This window comes from Lutra lutra, chromosome 11 (assembly GCF_902655055.1).
Source record: "Lutra lutra chromosome 11, mLutLut1.2, whole genome shotgun sequence".
Taxonomy (NCBI): domain Eukaryota; kingdom Metazoa; phylum Chordata; class Mammalia; order Carnivora; family Mustelidae; genus Lutra; species Lutra lutra.
The window spans coordinates 55,109,605-55,131,079 of record NC_062288.1 but is presented as its reverse complement, the minus strand read 5'-3'; the positions used below and the strand labels follow the sequence as shown (position 1 = coordinate 55,131,079).

Below are 21,475 nucleotides of genomic sequence, written 5' to 3'. Positions count from 1 at the left end.
AGAGCTTACAGGTATTAGAACGGGGAAGCCAGCTACAGAGACAGAGCCGAGGAGTGAGCTCTAAACTCGGGGTTACCTTGAACCGGTCGCAGGCTCGGTCAGCTCGGAGCGCGGCCAGAGGCCAGGGTGACGGGAGTCATTGGGCGCTGTTCTCTGAGGGCGCACTGAGGAGTGGGGCTCCGGGCTCTCGGCTCCTCCGGGCTGGAGACCGGGAGGCCGTCATCTTCATTCCCATCCTCCGGAACTCTACGGAAAGCGGAAAGCGCTCAGGGAACAAAAGCTCCCGAAAGCAAACCCGAGCGGATTACTCAGCCCGGCCCCTGCTAAGGGCGGTGCAACTCCGCCTGGGGCAAAGACACTTGAGAATCACTACAACAGGCCCCTCCCCCAGAAGATCAACAAGAAACCCGGCCAGGACCAAGTTCACCTACCAAGGAGTGCAGTTTCAATCCCAAGGAGAACAGTGGAATTCCAAAGGAGGAGAAAGCAAAGCACGGAACTCATGGCTTTCTCCCCATGATTCTTTAGCCTTGCAGTTAATTTAATTTTTTTTTCTTTTTCAATTTTTTTTCTCTTCTCCTGCTAAATTTTTTTAACTTTTACCCTTTTTTAACGTTTTTTTAACTAGTTTATCTTATATATATATATTTTTTTTCCTTTTTATATTTTTTCTTTATTGGTTTTCTTTTTTAATTGTTTCTTTCTTTTTTTTTTCTTTCTGAACCTTTTTATCCCCTTTCTCCCCCCTCACGATTTGGGATCTCTTCTGATTTGGCTAAAGCATATTTTCCTGGGGTTGTTGCCACCCTTTTAGTACTTTACTTGCTCCTTCATATACTCTTATCTGGACAAAATGACAAGGCAGAAAAATTCACCACAAAAAAAAAGAACAAGAGGCAGTACCAAAGGCTAGGGACCTAATCAATACAGACATTGGTAATATGTCAGATCTAGAGTTCAGAATGACAATTCTCAAGGTTCTAGCGGGGCTCGAAAAAGGCATGGAAGGTATTAGAGAAATGCTCTCGGGAGATATAAAAGCCCTTTCTGGAGAAATAAAAGAACTAAAATCTAACCAAGTTGAAATCAAAAAAGCTATTAATGAGGTGCAATAAAAAATGGAGGCTCTCACTGCTAGAATAAATGAGGCAGAAGAAAGAATTAGCGATATAGAAGACCAAATGACAGAGAATAAAGAAGCTGAGCAAAAGAGGGATAAACAGGTACTGGACCACGAGGGGAGAATTCGAGAGATAAGTGACACCATAAGACGAAACAACCAGAATAATTGGGATTCCAGAAGAAGAAGAAAGAGAAAGGGGAGCAGAAGGTATATTGGAGAGAATTATTGGAGAGAATTTCCCCAATATGGCAAAGGGAACAAGCATCAAAATCGAGGAGGTTCAGAGAACCCCCCCCCAAAATCAATAGGAATAGGTCCACAACCCGTCACCTGATAGTAAAATTTACAAGTCTTAGTGACAAAGAGAAAATCCTGAAAGCAGCCCGGGGAAAGAAGTCTGTAACATACAATGGTAAAAATATTAGATTGGCAGCAGACTTATCCACAGAGACCTGGCAGGCCAGAAAGAGCTGGCATGATATATTCAGAGCACTAAACGAGAAAAACATGCAGCCAAGAATACTATATCCAGCTAGGCTATCATTGAAAATAGAAGGAGAGATTAAAAGCTTCCAGGACAAACAAAAACTAAAAGAATTTGCAAACACCAAACCAGCTCTACAGGAAATATTGAAAGGGGTCCTCTAAGCAAAGAGAGACCCTAAAAGTAGTAGATCAGAAAGCAACAGAAACAATATACAATAACAGTCACCTTACAGGCAATACAATGGCACTAAATTCATATCTCTCAATACTTACCCTGAATGTTAATGGGCTAAATGCCCCAATCAAAAGACACAGGGTAGGGGCGCCTGGGTGGCTCAGTGGGTTAAGCTGCTGCCTTCGGCTCAGGTCATGATCTTGGAGTCCTGGGATCGAGCCCCACATCGGGCTCTCTGCTCAGCAGGGAGCCTGCTTCCTCCTCTCTCTCTGCCTGCCTCTCTGCCTGCTTGTGATCTCTCTGTCAAATAAATAAATAAAATCTTAAAAAAAAAAAAAGACACAGGGTATCAGAATGGATAAAAAAACAAAACCCATCTATATGTTGCCTACAAGAAACTCATTTTAAACCCGAAGACACCTCCAGATTTAAAGTGAGGGGGTGGAAAAGAATTTACCATGCTAATGGACATCAGAAGAAAGCAGGAGTGGCAATCCTTATATCAGATCAATTAGATTTTAAGCCAAAGACTATAATATATAGACGAGGAAGGACACTATATCATACTCAAAGGATCTGTCCAACAAGAAGATCTAACAATTTTAAGTATCTATGCCCCTAACGTGGGAGCAGCCAACTATATAAACCAATTAATAACAAAATCAAAGAAACACATCAACAATAATACAATAATAGTAGGGGACTTTAACACTCCCCTCACTGAAATGGACAGATCATCCAAGCAAAAGATCAACAAGGAAATAAAGGCCTTAAATGACACACTGGATCAGATGGACATCACAGATATATTCAGAACATTTCATCCCAAAGCAACAGAATACACATTCTTCTCTAGTGCATATGGAACATTCTCCAGAATAGATCACATCCTCGGTCCTAAATCAGGTCTCAACCGGTATCAAAAGATTGGGATCATTCCCTGCATATTTTCAGACCACAATGCTCTGAAGCTAGAACTCAGTCACAAGAGGAAATTTGGAAAGAACCCAAATACATGGAGACTAAACAGCATCCTTCTAAAGAATGAATTGGTCAACCAGGAAATTAAAGAAGAATTGAAAAAATTCATGGAAACAAATGATAATGAAAACACAACAGTTCAAAATCTGTGGGACACAACAAAGGCAGTCCTGAGAGGAAAATATATAGCGGTACAAGCCTTTCTCAAGAAACAAGAAAGGTCTCAGGTACACAACCTAACCCTACACCTAAAGGAGCTGGAGAAAGAACAAGAAAGAAATCCTAAACCCAGCAGGAGAAGAGAAATCATAAAGATCAGAGCAGAAATCAATGAAATCGAAACCAAAAAAACAATAGAACAAATCAACGAAACTAAGAACTGGTTCTTTGAAAGAATTAATAAGATTGATAAACCCCTGGCCAGACTTATCAAAAAGAAAAGAGAAAGGACCCAAATAAATAAAATCATGAATGAAAGAGGAGAGATCACAACGAACACCAAAGAAATACAGACAATTATAAGAACATACTATGAGCAACTCTACGCCAACAAATTTGACAATCTGGAAGAAATGGATGCATTCCTAGAGGCATATAAACTACCACAACTGAACCAGGAATGAATAGAAAGACTGAACAGACCCATAACCAGTAAGGAGATTGAAATAGTCATCAAAAATCTCCAAACAAACAAAACCCCAGGGCCAGACGGCTTCCCGGGGGAATTCTACCAAACATTTAAAGAAGAACTAATTCCTATTCTCCTGAAACTGTTCCAAAAAAATAGAAATGGAAGGAAAACTTCCAAACTCATTTTATGAGGCCAACATCACCTTGATCCCAAAACCAGACAAGGATCCAATCAAAAAAGAGAACTACAGACCAATATCCTTGATGAACACAGATGCAAAAATTCTCACCAAAATACTAGCCAATAGGAATCAACAGTACATTAAAAGGATTATTCACCACGACCAAGTGGGATTTATTCCAGGGCTGCAAGGTTGATTCAACATCCGCAAATCAATCAATGTGATACAACACATTAATGAAAGAAAGAACAAGAACCATATGATACTCTCCATAGATGCTGAAAAAGCATTTGACAAATACAGCATCCCTTCCTGATCAAAACTCTTCAAAGTGTAGGGATAGAGGGCGCATACCTCAATATTATCAAAACCATCTATGAAAAACCAACTGCAAATATCATTCTCAATGGAGAAAAACTGAAAGCTTTTCTGCTAAGGTCAGGAACACGGCAGGGATGTCTGTTATCACCACTGCTATTCAACATAGTACTAGAAGTCCTAGCCTCAGCAATCAGACAACAAAAGGAAATTAAAGGCATCCAAATTGGCAAAGAAGAAATCAAACTATCACTCTTCGCAGATGATATTATACTATATGTGGAAAACCCAAAAGACTCCACTCCAAGACTGCTAGAACTTGTACAGGAATTCACTAAAGTATCAGGATATAAAATCAATGCACAGAAATCAGTTGCATTTCTCTACACCAACAACAAGACAGAAGAAAGAGAAATTAAGGAGTCCATCCCATTTACAATTGCACCCAAAACTATAAGATACCTAGGAATAAACCTAAACAAAGAGACTAAGAATCTATACACAGAAAACTATAAAGTACTCATGAAAGAAATTGAGGAAGACCCAAAGAAATGGAAAAAATGTTCCATGCTCCTGGATTGGAAGAATAAATATTGTGAAAATGTCTATGCTACCTAAAGCAATCTACACATTTAATGCAATTCCTATCAAAGTACCATCCATTTTTTTTCAAAGAAATGGAACAAATAATCCTAAAATTTATATGGAACCAGAAAAGACCTCGAATATCCAAAGCAATATTGAAAAAGAAAGCCAAAGTTGGTGGCATCACAATTCCGGACTTCAAGCTCTATTACAAAGCTGACATCATCAAGACAGCATGGTACTGGCACAGAAACAGACACATAGATCAATGGAACAGAATAGAGAGCCCAGAAATAGACCCTCAACTCTATGGTCAACTCATCTTCGACAAAGCAGGAAAGAATGTCCAATGGAAAAAAGACAGCCTCTTCAATAAATGGTGTTGGGAAAATTGGACAGCCACCTGCAGAAAAATGAAATTGGATCATTTCCTTACACCACACACGAAAATAGACTCAAAATGGATGAAGGATCTCAATGTGAGAAAGGAATCCATCAAAATCCTTGAGGAGAACACAGGCAGCAACCTCTTTGACCTCAGCCGCAGCAACATCTTCCTAGGAACTTCGCCAAAGGCAAGGGAAGCAAGGGCAAAAATGAACTATTGGGATTTTATCAAGATCAAAAGCTTTTGCACAGCAAAGGAAACAGTGAACAAAACCAAAAGACAACTGACAGAATGGGAGAAGATATTTGCAAATAACATATCAGATAAAGGGCTAGTGTCCAAAATCTATAAAGAACTTAGCAAACTCAACACCCAAAGAACAAATAACCCAATCAAGAAATGGGCAGAAGACATGAACAGACATTTCTGCAAAGAAGACATCCAGATGGCCAACAGACACATGAAAAAGTGCTCCATATCACTCGGCATCAGGGAAATACAAATCAAAATCACAATGAGGTATCACCTCACACCAGTCAGAATGGCTAAAATTAACAAGTCAGGAAATGACAGATGCTGGCGAGGATGCGGAGAAAGGGCAACCCTCCTACACTGTTGGTGGGAATGCAAGCTGGTGCAACCACTCTGGAAAACAGCATGGAGCTTCCTCAAAATGTTGAAAATAGAACTACCCTATGACCCAGCAATTGCACTGCTGGGTATTTACCCTAAAGATACAAACGTAGTGATCCGAAGGGGCACGTGCACCCGAATGTTTATAGCAGCAAGTCTACAATAGCCAAACTACGGAAAGAACCTAGATGTCCATCAACAGACAAATGGATAAAGAAGAGGTGGTATATATACACAATGGAATACTATGCAGCCATCAAAAGAAATGAAATCTTGCCATTTGCGATGACATGGATGGAACTAGAGGGTATCATGCTTAGCAAAATAAGCCAATCGGAGAAAGACAACTATCATATGATCTCCCTGATATGAGGGAGAGGAGATGCAACATGGGGGGTTAAGGGGGGTAGGGGAAGAGTAAATGAAACAAGATGGGATTGGGAGGGAGACAAACCATAAGTGACTCTTAATCTCACAAAACAAACTGAGGGTTGATGGGGGGAGGGGGGTTGGGAGGGGGGGGTGGGGTTATGGACATTGGGGAGGGTATGTGCTATGGTGAGTGCTGTGAAGTGTGTAAACCTGGAGATTCACAGACCTGTACCCCTGGGGATAAAAATATATTATATGTTTATAAAAAATAAAATTTAATAAAAAAAATTAGGGTTTTGATTAAGTCTATTTGATCTAAAAGAAAGTTAGTGAAGATAATAACTTTGTTACCATATTTCATACAGATAGAAAGCAGAAAGAGTACCGTCGTAGGTCTGTAAGATTTTTGATTTTTTGATGATTTTTTGATTAAAAATTGAGGGAGTTCTAAAAATGGAACCCTTTATGAAGGTATCTTTTACAGTAATTATCCTGAAAGAAGAGGGGTGAACACAAAAAGCTTGCTTTTGGAACTTTTTATTTTTAGTTTTTTTTTTAAAGGCTTTATTTATTAATTTATTTATTTATCAGAGAGAGAGAGAGAGAGAGAGAGCGAGCCCAAACTGGGGGAAAGGCAGAGGCAGAGGGAGAATCAGGTTCCCCACTGAGCAGGGACCCCAAGGCGGGGCTCCATCCCAAGACCCTGAGATCATGACCTGAGCTGAAGGCAGAGGTCTAACCGACTGAGCCACCCAGGCGCCCTGCTTTGGGATCTTTTATAGCAGAATACAAGTAAATTGGAATCTGATGTGACTTTTTCCTCTTAGAGAGTGAAAACCAGTAAAGAGAAGAGGCAAAGTATGTCCAAAAGGTTTGGGGGAATCACAGGTTGGTTTAAGTGGGGGATTTGGTAGCTCTGGTGTTTGGCCTCTTTCTCTTCTTGTTCATCTAGGCTGTGTAGTGTCCTGCCAAGAATGGCCTCTGCTTGACCTCTCTGACCATGATGGTAGGAGGCAACATCTATTGAACTTGATTAACACATGTACTTAAAAGGCATTGTTACACAAGCCAGAGGAGTAAATGCCATGGTTTGTGATTGTCAAATGGAGGTACTTCGTCTCTGGGGCAGGCTTTTTAATTTACTGCTTTCTGTTTATACCAGTGCCATGCTCTGAGATGGTAACAGCTGTTTCTAGAAATAAATTTTTTAAAATTCCTGGGCCAGATGTGTTTGAGAAACTTGGGATTACTGCAGGAGTTCTTTAACATCTCCAGTATCCTTAGGTGCATTTTTTTTCATCTTTAAGGAGGGAGACTAGAATAAGCAGCATCTTCAAAACTCATTTTGCCCACATAATCCTTTTTTAGGAGGACCTCTGTTGATACCTTCAGGGGCTTTTTGTGATTTAGAAACGTGTGGCAGAAGCAGGATTTTGTATCTAGGCAGTATAGGTGAATACATTGCGAGATTTACTGTAATGTGATTCACCTGGGGATCTGGTCACACTTCGTCTGACTGCGTCGGTGTGTGGGGTCGAGCCCAAGGATGTCTAGTTCCCAGAAGTGCTCAGGTCTGCCCCACAGACCACACTTATTGGAAGAATGTAGATGCTTGTTGATTAGCAGCATCTGAGATTAGCTAGATGAGACCTGAGGAAGATAATACTTGCCAGGTGGTTGTCATCGCATTCCAAAAGCTTCTATTGGGAGGCCTGTAATGAGCAGGGAGAACTGATGGGCAGTCGCTGATGTCTGTGATGGTGGAAGGGCAAGTTCCAGGGGGAGATCAGAGAACTCAAGATCACCTTGAGTCCAGAACATCTGAACACTGTCCTGGGGATGTGTGGGGTAAAGGCTGTCTTTCTTGTTCTGGTTGAAGGATCACTGGTAATGTTTGCTGGGACTGTAGTGGGCCTTTGTGCCAGAGTAGAAAGTGGGGGGAGGAGGGAAACAGATTGAAGATGGGCTCTCTGTGATGACTACTAGAGAAAGGAAAAGATGTATAGACAGGTTAGAAGAAATAATTTGGTAGGGAGACTAGAAAGAAGGTGATTCAGTGGAGGTAGAAGAACATGTCAGTCAGGGTCCAGGGGCGGGCAGGTTTGTGCATCCCAGTTAGGACAAGAAACCCAGCGGCCACAGAGTGGGGCACCCGTCGTGAGTGCTGCATTTTGTGGAGTCAGATCTTAACAGATTAAGAGAAGTGAGAGTTAGGGTGTCATAGCTGGAAACACTAAAAGGAAAGACACTCGAGATGGGAATGGAATTCTGATTCTGTAGTATTATTGGTAGAAGGTGTTAGAAAAGGAGAAGGAAGTGAAGGAAGCTGGTGTGGCTATACAGTGAGCCCTCAATGGACCTCAGGTTTTAAAAAAGTCAAGGATATGAGTGGAAGAAGGGTATGCGACCCAAAATAAATAAAGTTTCACAAGCCTGTAAGACTCAAGTGCCCTCTGACTGAGTGCTCGTGAAGTAAGTGAAGGCCAGCTAAGCTAACATTTTCTGTGCGGTCTTCAGAGCCTGAAGAGAGGGAGGGCGCACGCCTGCTCCTTGTGGCAAATGTAAGCTTGTTGACCAATGAGATGACGCTATTCTACGACCATCAAGAGAATGATTCTTCAAACTAGAACTACCCATGATAGGCAGTAATAGTTCCCAACTGCTTTAAATGACTTTGGGGAACTAGAAAAATGATCTTGCCTGATAAAAAGTCTGCACACGGGGTCACAGCCCTGCTGTTAGGATTATTTATAAAACTGTGGAGAATCTGTGTCCTAACCCTAGCATGGCAAGTGACCTGAATTTCGTAAGCTGCATATGTGAAATCGTAGACTGCTAGGTAAATACTGATTCTCTTCAATTCCAAAATCAGTTATTAACTCAAAGATTTGGGAATGCTAAAGAAGGTAAGTAGTTAATAACTGGAAAGGGATAACTTTTGAATGAATGACAGGATTTCCACTTGGCGGCATCCAGAAGAAATTCTTGTTTGTATAAGAATTGACTTTACCTAGAGGGTTTTGTGTGTGTGTGTGTGTTTAGAGAGAGTATGCCTCTAGTGAGGCGGGGCAGAGGGGGAGGTGGAGAGGGAGAGAGAAAACCTTAAGCAGACTCCACACCCGGCTCAGGCATGGGGCTCTGCTCCATCTCATGACCCTGAGATTATGACCTGAGCTGAAATCAAGAGTAGAACCAACTGAGCCAACCCGGTGCCCTGACTGACTGTCCCTAGAGTCTCAAACAGTAGTGGCAGATGATCGTCATTGACAAAAGCCCATTGAAACTCTGCACCCATTTGAGAACAGAGCCAGTCCCAAGAGCCTTGTAAAAGCTCTCTATGAGTGTGCTCTTGCAAACTCCCAAGTATGGGATATGGGACCTAACTCCTTTGGGTTATGCGTGATGTGAAACCCCTGGGAATGTTGCTAGTGGGAGAATTTTCTTCCCCACAAGTCCCATTTTTTTTTTTTTTTCCCCAACCAGGGGGATCCTTGGGTGAGGGGCAGAGAATTCTGTCAGGGCTCCATTTGTGTTGCTTTGTCATAGGCACTCTGTCCTGACCTAGGGATGTGGATGAAAAACATACAGTCCTGTCCCTTGAGAAACTTGCAGTGTAGTAGGTGACACCCACACTCATGGACATGGTAATAGTCAAGTTTGTTGAACGCGCAGCAACACTGGTTAACATTCACTCTACAGCAGGCACTGTTCTAAACTCTTCACGTATCTGGAGTCGCTGGGTGACTCAGTTGGTTGAGCGTGTATTGTCCGCTCAGATCATGATCCCAGGGTCCTTGGATCAAGCCCCATGTTGGGGCTTCCTGCTTGGCAGAGAGTCTGCTTCTCCCTATCCCTCCACTGCTTGCCCTGCTTGTGTGTGCATGCTCTCTCTCTCTGTCAAATAAATAAATAAATTTTTTATTTTATTTTTTAAACTCTACACATACTTTAAGTCAGTGGTTCTCCAGGTGTCGTCTGGGAGCATTAACATCCTCTAGGAGCTTATTAGAAATGCAGGTTCATAGGCACCCCTCAGACCAGACCCGCTAAACCCAAAACTTCTGGGGATGGGGCTTAGCAATCTGGTTTCCTAAGCCCTCCAAATGCATGAAGTTTGAGAACACTGTTTTAAGTCATCTAACCCTTACGACCTTCTGGGTAGATTTTATTTCTCCCATTTATAGACGTGGAAAGAGAGGCAGAAAATTTAAATAATTCGTTCAAGGACATGTAATACAGATGGGCTTTGAATCTAAGCCATGTAAATTCAGAGCTCTGCTTGTAACCACCAACACAAGGCTTGCCTCCCAGGACAAGAAGGTGCAGGGCATGGAGGAAGGAGCTGTAAACTCCCGAAGGGGAGAGGGTTTGAGGAAAGTATTAACGGAGCTGGATTTGTTTTTCCTTGAGAAGCATTCAGTGAGAATTAACTGTGTGCAATGTATCATGTTAGATATTGTGGATATTTATGTATATGAGTAAAATACAGGCCTTACTTTTAAGATTCTTAGAATGAACTGGGGGGAATCCAAATGTTCATAAGTAGCTGGACTCTGAAGTACTTTGAAAGTACATAAGAAGTTCTAATAGGGGAGTATTGAGCATATGAATATATTTTAACATAAACTCAATAAAAATTTAAATATATGAGGAGGAAGTCATTCCAAGCAGTGAGACTACTGTGTTCAAGATTTGATATTTGAAACAGGATAGTCTTGCATTTATTAGTACTTTTGTATATTTGACCTTGGCTATAGTTTTGTGAAGTCTAGACTTGTCTACATTATGGCAAAGGTTGGAAGTTCCCAATTTAGAAGGAGGAGTTGGTGGAACTAATTGCTCCTTTTTTGTTTGTTTTAATCTTGGGAGCCAAAAATTGTTTTGACCTATTTCTTCCTTTTATGTGACATGTAAATGAAGATGGAAATGTGCATTAAACATTTTTTTGAGCAAATAATCTTCCAACGGCAGTGGGAGATAATGGGGTTCAAGAGGGAAAGAAATTCTTATCAGTAACTAACTGAGCATGGGAATGTACTGCTGGGATTTTATGGAGTACCTCCTGTTCTGTAAAATTTGATCATCTAGACCAGGGTTGGTAAACTTCTTTTGTGAAGTGCCGTATAGTAAATATTTTTAGCAAGAAAATAGTCAGAGACCATATGTAAACCAACGGGCCCAGCTGTGTTCCAATAAAACTTTATGAAAACCAGGTGGCAGCTGGGTTTGATCTGTGGGCTGTAGTTTACGGACTCCTGATCCACATTCCCACCTGACGCAGAGTGTAGATGAAGGCTGTGAAGTAGGCCAGGTGACCTCAGGATATCTTTTCTGGTGGCTTATTTCTGAGTTTCTTTGTATGTCTTATATGAGTAACTGAGAAAGAAAATCTAGATCTAGTTTTCTAACTCTTCCTTCTGCTGGAAGACAACATTATTACCTTTATTACTTTGTAGCTTTTAAAAATTTATATGCAAGTTAGGAAGAAACATTTAAGAGACTAATTTATTCCCAGAGCCAAGGAAGGAAAGAAAGGTGGCTTCTCCGAGGTGTATTTCATTTGCAGATTTCTGACTTGCTAGTAACATAGAAGAAAAGTGAACTTTTTTTTTCCTCTTGAAGACCCCACACAAAGTGACTTTATGGAAGTGTTTTTCACTACAAAGAAACAATTGGCTTTCAAATGTATCTTTAAGTTTTAAAATGAACAAAATTAATTCAGTGTATAGAAATACACTATGTATATACTCTTGCTGCATACTGGACCACTTAAAATGGAATTGAGAAATAAGGGAAAGGAAGGGTGGTGGTTTCTCTCTGTCAAATAAATAAATAAAATCTTAAAAAAAAAAAAAAGTGGGGTGGGATGTGCCTGGGTGACTCAGTTGGTTAAAGGTCCGCCTTTAGCTCAGGTCATGACCCCTGGGTCCTGAGATCGAGTTCTGCATCAGGCTTCCTGCTCAGCTGGGAGCCTGCTTCTCCCTCTCTTCCTCCCCGTTTGTGCTCTTTCTCTCTCTCTGTCCAATAAATAAATAAAATCTTAAAAAAAGAAAGAAAGAAAGAAAGGATGGGTGGTGATGATATGGCAGAGATGGCAATGGGTTTCATAGATTTTGAGGTGGTAATATCACGTTTGCCACTGGCCTGAGAGTCTGGAACATCAGGTTCTGTGACAAGGGGGAAGGTCACCACTGGGTGGTCATCCCCTGCTATACACTGAAGGGCCTTGATTTACAGAAGGGACCAGTGAACACTGGTGGGTCGCCAGGCTGGCTGAGGAGAGACAGCACACACGTACAATGGAGGCAGGAGGCGCTGCATTCTTGTGGCAGATGAAGACAAGTGCTGGAGTGTTTGGGGGAAGAGATTAGTCACGGGAGGCTCAGGGCTGCAGGGGGCTTCATGCAGCATTTGCGTGGATCTCAGGAAGAGCAGGGTGTGGAAATGTAGAGAAATGCAGGGAGCAGAGGTCACGGCCAGGGCTTGGGCACAGAGATGAGAATGTGTACAGTTTGCATGGTAAAAAATCGCACAGTCTGCCTGGCTAGAGCAGAGCCCTTGTAGGACAGAAGCGTGGCAGGGTGTCATTGAGGGTATCATCCACTGGGCACATTGTGAGCAATCGGCAAGAGGAAACTGAATTTTTTAAGTAGCTATTTTAATTAAAAACAACAACAACAAAACAACAAACTAAGGTGCTATGTAAGGAGATGTTTTAGGGAGATAAATCTGATTTGTGATAGAGGTCAGAGTGTACAAGGCGGCAAGTCCAGTCATTCTCTTGCAGCTTGAGAGAATGTTATGATAAGGGCCATGCAGTTTTTAGCAAAGAAACAGATGGCTTATTTTGAAATAATATTTGAACGTTTTTTGAAACTTTATTTGTGGGGCAGAAAGAGGCCATTACTTTTTATTTTTTTCAACTTTTCCTTTTGAAATAAATTTCAGATTCACAAGTTTCACAAAGAGCACAAAGAGTCCTCTTAAAACCTTCATCTAGCTTCCCCAAATGTTAACATTTTAGGTAACCACAGTGCACTTGACAAGAACAGCATTCATAGTCAATTAACTCAAATACAGACCTCATTCAGAGTTTGCCCATTGTCCCACCAAGGAAGGTCCTTATCCTTGTCCAGAATCACACATGGGCTTTTGTTTTGTTTCCTTATGACCCCTCCAACCTGGGAGAGCCCCCTCAGTATTTCATGGTCTTTCAAAGCCTTGGCAATTTTTGCAGAGTTAAAGGCTTATTTATATTGAAGAATACCCCTCGATTTGCAGTCGTCTGTTTTCTCATTGAATTCAGATATACTGTTTTAAAAAAATGCCATAGAAGTGCCTTCTTCATTGTATCCTTTCAGTGGGCAAATGATGTCAATGTGTTTCATGGTTGGTGATAATTTTTGTCCGTTAATTAGAGTGAGGTCCACTGTGCTCCACTGAAAAGTGACTCTTTTCTCCTCCAAACATATTGACTTGTGAGAAGCCACTTTGACACTGCACAGATAGCCCGATTATCACCCTTGTGTCCACTAATTTTGGCATCCGCTGATTGCCTCCTCTTCTTGAATTTAGTAATTGGAATTCTGTAGGGAAGAGCTGTCCCCACTCCTCCAGCCTGCTTGGCCCAATATTTATTTATTCAGTCATTTATATCAGTATGGACTCATGGGTATTTATTCTGTGGGTTATAATGCACAGTTATTACCTTCTATCCCACAATGTGGGATGTAATAACTGTGGATTATTTTGCTGCTCAAAGGATTTCAGCGGGAACATCTTCGTGTTGGTCGGTGTTTCGGAAAGGGTTCATCTTGGAGTCCAGGTATGACTGGGTAGGTTGATAATAATACAAGTAGGGAATCCAGTGACAAGTGGAGGTGAGTAAGCTTCCTAATTTAACATTCTAAAATCTTTAGTGACTTGATTCCTAAATTTTAAAGGCTTTTCTGTGATTGCGTTAACCAGAAAACCCCATCGTGTTAGGCAGAACTATTCTCTTGCTTGTAAATGCAGCAAGAAGAAAGATTTTCCCAAGAATCGAATAAAAATCAAGTTGATAACATGTTGGGGTTTGTTTCTGTTGTACCTATTGTGTATATTTTCCCAGAAGCTGCTGCTTCTTGCTGATTTATTTTCCTAGGCAGGCAAGATTTTGAAATATTTATAAGTATTCCTAGAACCCACTTCACTTTCCTACTTTAGCTGTTAAGTGAGGCAAACATGTTTATACTAGAAGAGAGTCCTTTACTAATGGGAAGTAAAAATTAAGTTTAATGCTGCGGATGCCATTAAGAGGGTATGCCTTTTGAGAAGGTATGTAGCGTCTTTCTTTTCTGCAGACATGAAAGTACCTTGGCTTAGGGCTGTGTCTGGGATGGGGTAAAAACAAGACACATAACACATAACACAAACAGGGACAAGGTGGGATTTCCAGAAACACTGGCCCTTTGTTTTATACAAGCCAGACTTAGAAGCTCAGCGACAGATCCCAATGCTTTTGGTCAAAGGACTTGTACCTCTATGAGGTTCTAAACTCAGCTGGGCTTGCGAAGGAGGCAGTTTGAAGAGTACTCCGGGTCTCATAGCTGAAGTGGGTGAGGAGAAGTTCAGACTGCCGGTTCCCACTGCTGATTGTTCAGTGGTCACACATTAGAACCACCTGGGGAGCTGGGCAGAAACCATCCAGGTCCCACTCCCAGAAGTTCTAATTCTGTGCTCTGGGGGTCGGATATGAGCTCCTGTTGAGTTTCTCTCTTCAGCTGGCTTTCAGATGGCTTTAATCTACATCCAGGGGCTGAGAATCACTGGAGCTTGTGCTGTTTGTGACTTCCGAATGCAGTGAGATGCACTCATTTGTCATGTCATTCTCAAATCATCACAATCTGTAAATGACACCTGTAGAGTAATCACTACAGATGGGCTTGGGTTGCAAACTTGGGTAAATTTCTTAACCTCTTGAAGTCTAGTTCTGCCAGCTGTGAAATAGAATTAATAATAGTGCCTACCTCAAAGTTTTTCACAGATTAAGTGGTATATGTTGCATGTAAAATACTTCGCACAATCTATAGCACAGAGTAGAAACCCCGCTAGTGATTGACAGCGGGCAGCCTATTACAGCAGACTGGTGGCTTTGGAATCAGTCCCTTTTGTTTCAGTCCTGGCTCTGTAACTTTCCAGCTCAGCGGCTTGAAGTCATTTTTCCCCTTCCCCCTTCCTTCCTTCCTTTTTTATTTTTATTTTTTTTTAAAGATTTTATTTATTTATTTGACAGAGAGAGATCACAAGTAGACAGAGAGGCAGGCAGAGAGAGAGAGGAGGAAGCAGGCTCCCTGCTGAGCAGAGAGCCTGATGCGGGACTCGATCCCAGGACCCTGAGTTCATGACCTGAGCCGAAGGTAGCGGCTTAACCCACTGAGCCACCCAGGCGCCCCTTCCTTCCTTTTTAGAGAGAGAGCGGGGAGAGTTGGGACAGAGGGAGAGAACAAATTCTCAACAGATTCCATGATGCAGGGCTCGATCTCACAACCCCGAGACCATGCCATGAGCCAAAATTAAGAGTCCGACGCTTAACTGTGTGACCCAGGGGCCCCATTGAAAGAAATGTCTTAGTTTCTCTTCTCCTCAGGCCTCTTGTCTGTAAAAATGTGAATAGTTGGGTGCAGTTACTGTTATGGGAAAGTGCTAAAGACCAAGGAGATGCTTAGTAAACATTTCTGCCACTTTCCATGTCATCCCATGTTTCTTAACATTTCACGGGCAATTTTGAGAATATGATTGATGTTGGTGTGGCAAGGCTGTGCTGAGAAGATGTTATCACAAATGGCCTTTGTGGTGGTGACTGACTGGTGGGAGCACATCTGTTGGGGCCTGGAGGCCGTGGTGGTGGGCCTGAGAGCTTGCGGGAGGGTGGCGGCACCCTGCCCCATGCTTCCCTTTCAGCAGTTGGCTCCGGCTTGCGTCATGCCTGACTTGTGATCCTGTGGAATTCTCAAACCCACGTACTGGCTGGGGTTGGGTCCCTTTTACCTTGATCAAGCTCTGATTGAGCTAGAAGTGTATCCTGGGGCTTAAAAAGGACTCATAGGCTTAGAACTCTACTGGACAGCCTGCTCGGTCACAACCCTTATTGTTGGAGTCAGTAGTCATCTCTTTACATAGGGGCCTTCTGGTAACTTCGGAAGCTTTCTGGTTTCCTGGGTTTGTGAGAGAAGCAAGTGCACTGATTCCACTGTGATGTCTTCATCTTCTATGTGATGGCCCAGAATAGGGAAAGGGCAGTGGCTGCAGGTGACAGAGAGTCATGTCAGTAACTGAATTCTCAAGGCATCAATACATTTGGTAGTTCTTGCTGGTTCCTCTTTGAAATGGAGCAGGTCATACTTTTGCAGGGATTGAAATGATTCGGTCTTTCTCCTTCTTCTCTCCCCTTAGCCACTTAGGTATTAGTTCAATCTAAGGAGAGTATTAAGGCATGTCCTTTAAGAGCTAGTAAGAAATGTGCCATAAGTCTATCATACTAGTAAGTATATAATAAGATACTCTCACTGACTCTGGAATGAGTTCTGTGCTTGGTTCAGACCCAGCATCTTGGACCATTATAATTTAACTTCAGTGGACACCTAACTTAAAAAGAGATTAAGGTAATACATGATTACTAACCAGTTACCCTTTGAGTTATGCCATTATTTGTTTCTGGAAGTTTGTTTGTGAATATCAAAGGGTTGCAGTTTTCTAATACATGTTTAATATATGAAAAATATTTGCCTGGAATCATTTAGGGATTCCTTTTCCATGGTTCACTAAAACAGAAAGGAGAAGAAATAAATTTGAATTAAAATCTAATTTCATTTGTATTGTTACCAGTCTTCTCTCTATGGTAGAAATAATGTCTTTCACGAAAGTATCATTGCATGTAGCCGAAGTAATTCTAAGAAGCTGGAAATAAAGGGAAAAAAAAAATCATTTCACCTGGGCATTGTATTATGAGATATTATAGTGAGAGCCATTTAAAGGAGGACACTGTATCACTGGAAACAGCCATCCAAGATTATAAACTGATAGGAAATGAGGATCAAGTAAAAGAATTCATGGGTTTAAAGTGTTCTTTAGATCCTCTATGTTTATGGGGTGCCTGGGTGGCTCAGTGGGTTAAAGTCTCTGTCTTCAGCTCTGGTCATGATCCCAGGGTTCTGGGATTGAGCCCCGCCTGCCTTCCCCCCACCCCCTCTCTGCCTGCCTCTCCTCCACTTACTTGTGATCTCTGTCAAATAGATCCTTTATGTTCTGGTAAATGGATTTAGATTAGGAACAGCATCATGTACTTGTGTATGTTTCTGAAAGTACCCACAGTGCCTGGCCAGGAGCTCAGTAGGTGCTTTGTAAATGAGAAATGAATGGAAATTTGTTGCTACCAGACAGATTAGATGAAGCCTTGGAATGCTCAGAGGAGAAATAAAACCAGGAGATTCAAAGAAGGGATGCAAAGAGCTGATGACATATTAGGAAAGAATATCTAAACAGAGAGGGGTGCATTTTTAAGGGTGTTCTTGTGATAGATGCTTTCAGGTAAATGCCAGAGAGCAGTCGGTGAGGTGATTCAGAGCAGTGATTCTCAGATTCTTGTAAGTTGGCCCACTGTGTTCCTCTGACAAACTTACATAATTTTCTAATACCTCTTAAAAAGGAGGTCATGCATAGACTATTCCATGTTCTTTTTTCTCCAGGTCTTTGACGCTTGCTATTTTGGGTGAATATCAACAACTAAAAAAAAGTGGTCTCTAAAGCACATAGTTAGGAGAGTTGTTTTAAGTTTAACACATCCGAACTTTACAGAGTTCTGCAGGGAGCTCTGGGGCTTCCTGGAGCCCAGCTGAGTTTGAGAGCCGCTGTCCTAGAGCGTTAATGAAACAGAGCCCTCCTGGAACCAGTTAGGAGAGCGCTTCACAGGAGTTTCTGACAACAAATGTAGGTATTGTGTTCTGGAAAAGGCCGTTCTTGTTGTGTTGCTCCTGTCGATTCCCTGTGGGCTGGTAGCTTATCTGTTATCTAGTCAGCATGGAAGAATCTCATGGCTTTATTTACTCACCTTACCAGTCTTTTGAATCCAGCTATCCATGGGGAAGTTTCTGTGAAGTAGAATTGTGTGAGTGTAACACTAGTGTGGAGACGGCCAGATTTAGGTTGGCCTCCGAAAGAAAGGAAATGGTTTGCTTTCTTTTGTGAATGTGCCTCTACCTGGTTCTTGAGAACTTGTTTCTACCTAAAAGCTTTCTTTTCTTTCTTTCTCTCTCTTTTTTTTTTTTTTAACTAAATCATGTGAAGTAGTTGCTTTTCTGAGCCGATGCAGGCAATTAGATGAGTAATAAAGACTGTCAGTTCTGGCCTGCCTTATTGACTTTTAAAAGCTCTCTATTTAGGGGGAGAAAAATCACTTATGATGATTCATCCTCGAATGATAAAGCTAGTGCATATGCAAATTTTAAATTGTTTGGTATTTCAATAAGTGAATATATTACATAGGCTCAGACGACAGAAGGCCTGAGAAGGGCTGATTGGGAGTGTGTATAATACCACACCAGAAGGGGTGGGTGGGTGTTTTATTTTAATACATGGGAATTAAAAATGGCCTGTCTACCTTTGTAAATTTAATTTTCTTTGAAGCCTTTGCAGATCTTTAGCAGAGTAAACCAATTGGCATCTCTGGAAAGAGTTTGTATATTTCTTTCAGTTTAATTAAGATAAGTAACAGGGGGGGCATGTGGAGTGGAGAGGATGCAGAATGGGAATTGTGCCTTAGACTAAGATTTGGTTGAAGGTTCACATGCTGAAAGGTGATGACTGGCAGGCTATGTTTTGTAATTCAGCCGATGATTTTGAGAAGTGGAGGCGGTAGACTAAAAAGGATGGGATCTCAAAAGACAGCAAGCCTTGGAATAGAGTTGTAAAGAGTTTTTAAACATAGGTTGGAAGCTCAATAAATGTTAGTTTCTCTTTTCTGTTCCCCAAAGCACAATGGGAAATGATACTAGTTTTCTATTGTGCTTAAGCATATGCGGGTGATGGTGCTGCCTTCTGGATCGTTAGGTACGAAAAATGAGCCACTACAATTCAAATCATTCAGTAACCTAACTTACTAAATTGATACAGAGATGTACATATCTATAAATAAGTGAATAGCAAAGTAAACATTTCTTTGTAAGGTTATGCGCTCGATGCTGTGAGAGCAAAGCAGTGTAAACTGTCAGCATGCACTCCAGGAGCTTGTGGAGATAGTTGGGGCAAAGGCACACATAGAATGCCAGCCAGCCACGCAGAGCATTCTGGAGCTGCCACGTGATGGTACGGAATAACAGAGCTGCCAGGAGGGCCAAACCCCAGTGACGGGGGCAGGTGGGAGGAGCTTTACCTAGGAGCGAACTGCACTAAACCCGGACTTCGAAGTCTGGTGGGGTTCAGGGAAGCGTCAGGGAAGATGGAGGGCTCTCCAGTGTGGAGAGTGGTGTGAGCAGAGGCAGGTGGGAGTGCGGAGCTCTTCTGATGAGGAGGTTTGTCCTGTAGGAAGTTGGAGGGAGAATACTGAAACCTGTTGGAAGCAGCCCGTGGTGGTTGGACGGACTCCCCTAAGCAGTAAGAGACCCACTGTAAAGCAGGGGACCTTTGTTCAGTTTTGAGGTTTGCGGGATGGCCTTTGGGGTGCGTGACAGAGGTCCGGGAAATCCATGCAGAGGCTGAAGCAGTGGTGTAGATATACAGTGATGGGAGTCTGTTAGGTGGGGAAAGAGGAAATGAAAAGGAAAGGAGAAATAGAATCAAATCACACAGAGAATAAAATCCCAAGTATGAACACCTCTATCTTTTCATGGCCCTCTTTAAAGTTGTATCCTTTTGGTTGGGAGCTGTTTGTTTGTTTGTTTATTTATAAGATTTTATTTATTTATTTGACAGATAGAGACCAGAAGTGGACAGAGAGTCAGGCAGGGGGAGAGAGAGTGGGTAGCAGGCTCCTTCGAGCAGAGAGCCTGATGCGGGGCTTGATCCCAGGACCCTGAGATCATGACCTGATCCGAAGGCAGTGGCTTAACCCACTGATCCACCCAGGCGCCCCATGGTAGCTGTTTAAACGGAATAACCTGTCCCGTTGGAATGAATGGTGACCAGATGCTTGCATTGAATAAGAATAAGGACATGAATCCTTTATGGCCCATGACTTGAGACTAAGGCACATTTTTTTGGTTTGGACAACTGCTGGACCCGCCGCATTGTAGACATTGACCCTGCTGGTACAAAGATTTGTTTAGTTCTAATTTTTCCCCTCTTCTTTCTTTCAAAATAGACTCTATCGAGAAGAATTTCCAATCCATACCTTGAACACACGCCTTCCCAGGTACGATTCTTTTCTCTTACTGCATTTTCTGAAACAGGGATTTATGAATCCTAATGTAGAATTCTCTAGTTACAGCTCTTCCCTTTCCTCCTGGACATGCTGTCTCCCACGCTGTCTCCTTCACCTGGGGATAACACAGCTGAAGTTTTTTGAAATGCTGTGATAATTGTGTCATGGTACGAGATGTTCACCAGATAGGAAAAAAATATTTTCCCATCTTCCAAGCCCTTATATGAGTGTGTTATCAATATGGCAGAGTTAAATATATATTTTCTCAATTTGCTGTATTAATAGAAATGCTGCATTTTTTAAAGAGTGAATATTTTATACTAAAAACTTGGTGTAAGAGGGACTTATTTGTAGTTATCTATTAGTAGAATATTTCTAGGTTTGTTGAAAAAAGATGGGAGCCTTCACTGTGTTTAAAAATCATTTGACAAAGAGTTCCTTTTTTTCTTTTCTTTTTTTTTTTTAAAGAGTAACAGGAGGCTGTGAGCACTGTGAGGTCTGAAACTTTTTGGCCTTGTTCACTACTGTATCCCCAGCATCTGCAGTGGGGTCTGAGAGCCACTCATTAGATGTTTTTTTTTGTGTTTTGTTTTGTTTGTTTTTGTTTTTAAAGATTTTATTTATTTATTTGACATAGAGAGATCACAAGTAGGCGAGAGGCAGGCAGAGAGAGAGGGGGAAGCAGGCTCCCTGCTGAGCAGAGAGCCTGATTCGGGGCTCTATTCCAGGGCCCCGAGATCATGACCTGAGCCAAAGGCAGAGGCTTAACCCACTGAGCCACCCAGGTGCCCTCACTAGATGGTTTTTGAAAGACTGAGTGAATGAGCATTGATACCTTGTCAGGACCTGTCAAGGGTGAGCTGACTTGACCCTCCTTTAGGGTAGTATTTTTTCTTTTCTTCCAAATTTTTATTTAAATTCTCGTTACTTAACATACAGTGTAATACTGGTTTCAGGAGTAGAATTTAGTGATTCATCATTTACATAGAACACCCAGCGCTTGTCATGCCAGGCGGTTTCTTAATGCCCATCACCCATTCAGCCCCTCCCTCACTCTAGGGTAGTTCTGTCAGCTGACTTGTTGCTGTTTTTGTTTTGTTTTGCTTTATATACAGTTACAACATGTTAAAAAATCATTTCCTGCCCTTCACACTTTCTCATCAGGTTGTGTTTAGGAAGTGACACTAGGAATATTAGGGAAGTGTAA

General features: G+C 41.9%; 1 protein-coding gene across 2 annotated transcripts in view; it reads left to right on the top strand.

Moving 5' to 3' along the window:
- Window positions 1-21,475, top strand: part of RAPGEF5 (Rap guanine nucleotide exchange factor 5) — a 228,595-nt gene that overhangs the window by 25,494 nt on the left and 181,626 nt on the right. For both annotated transcript variants that reach the window (XM_047694569.1, XM_047694570.1), the window contains exon 2: window positions 20,209-20,259. In XM_047694569.1, the coding sequence (XP_047550525.1) occupies window positions 20,209-20,259 (51 nt within the window). The remainder of the gene's footprint in view (window positions 1-20,208; window positions 20,260-21,475) is intronic.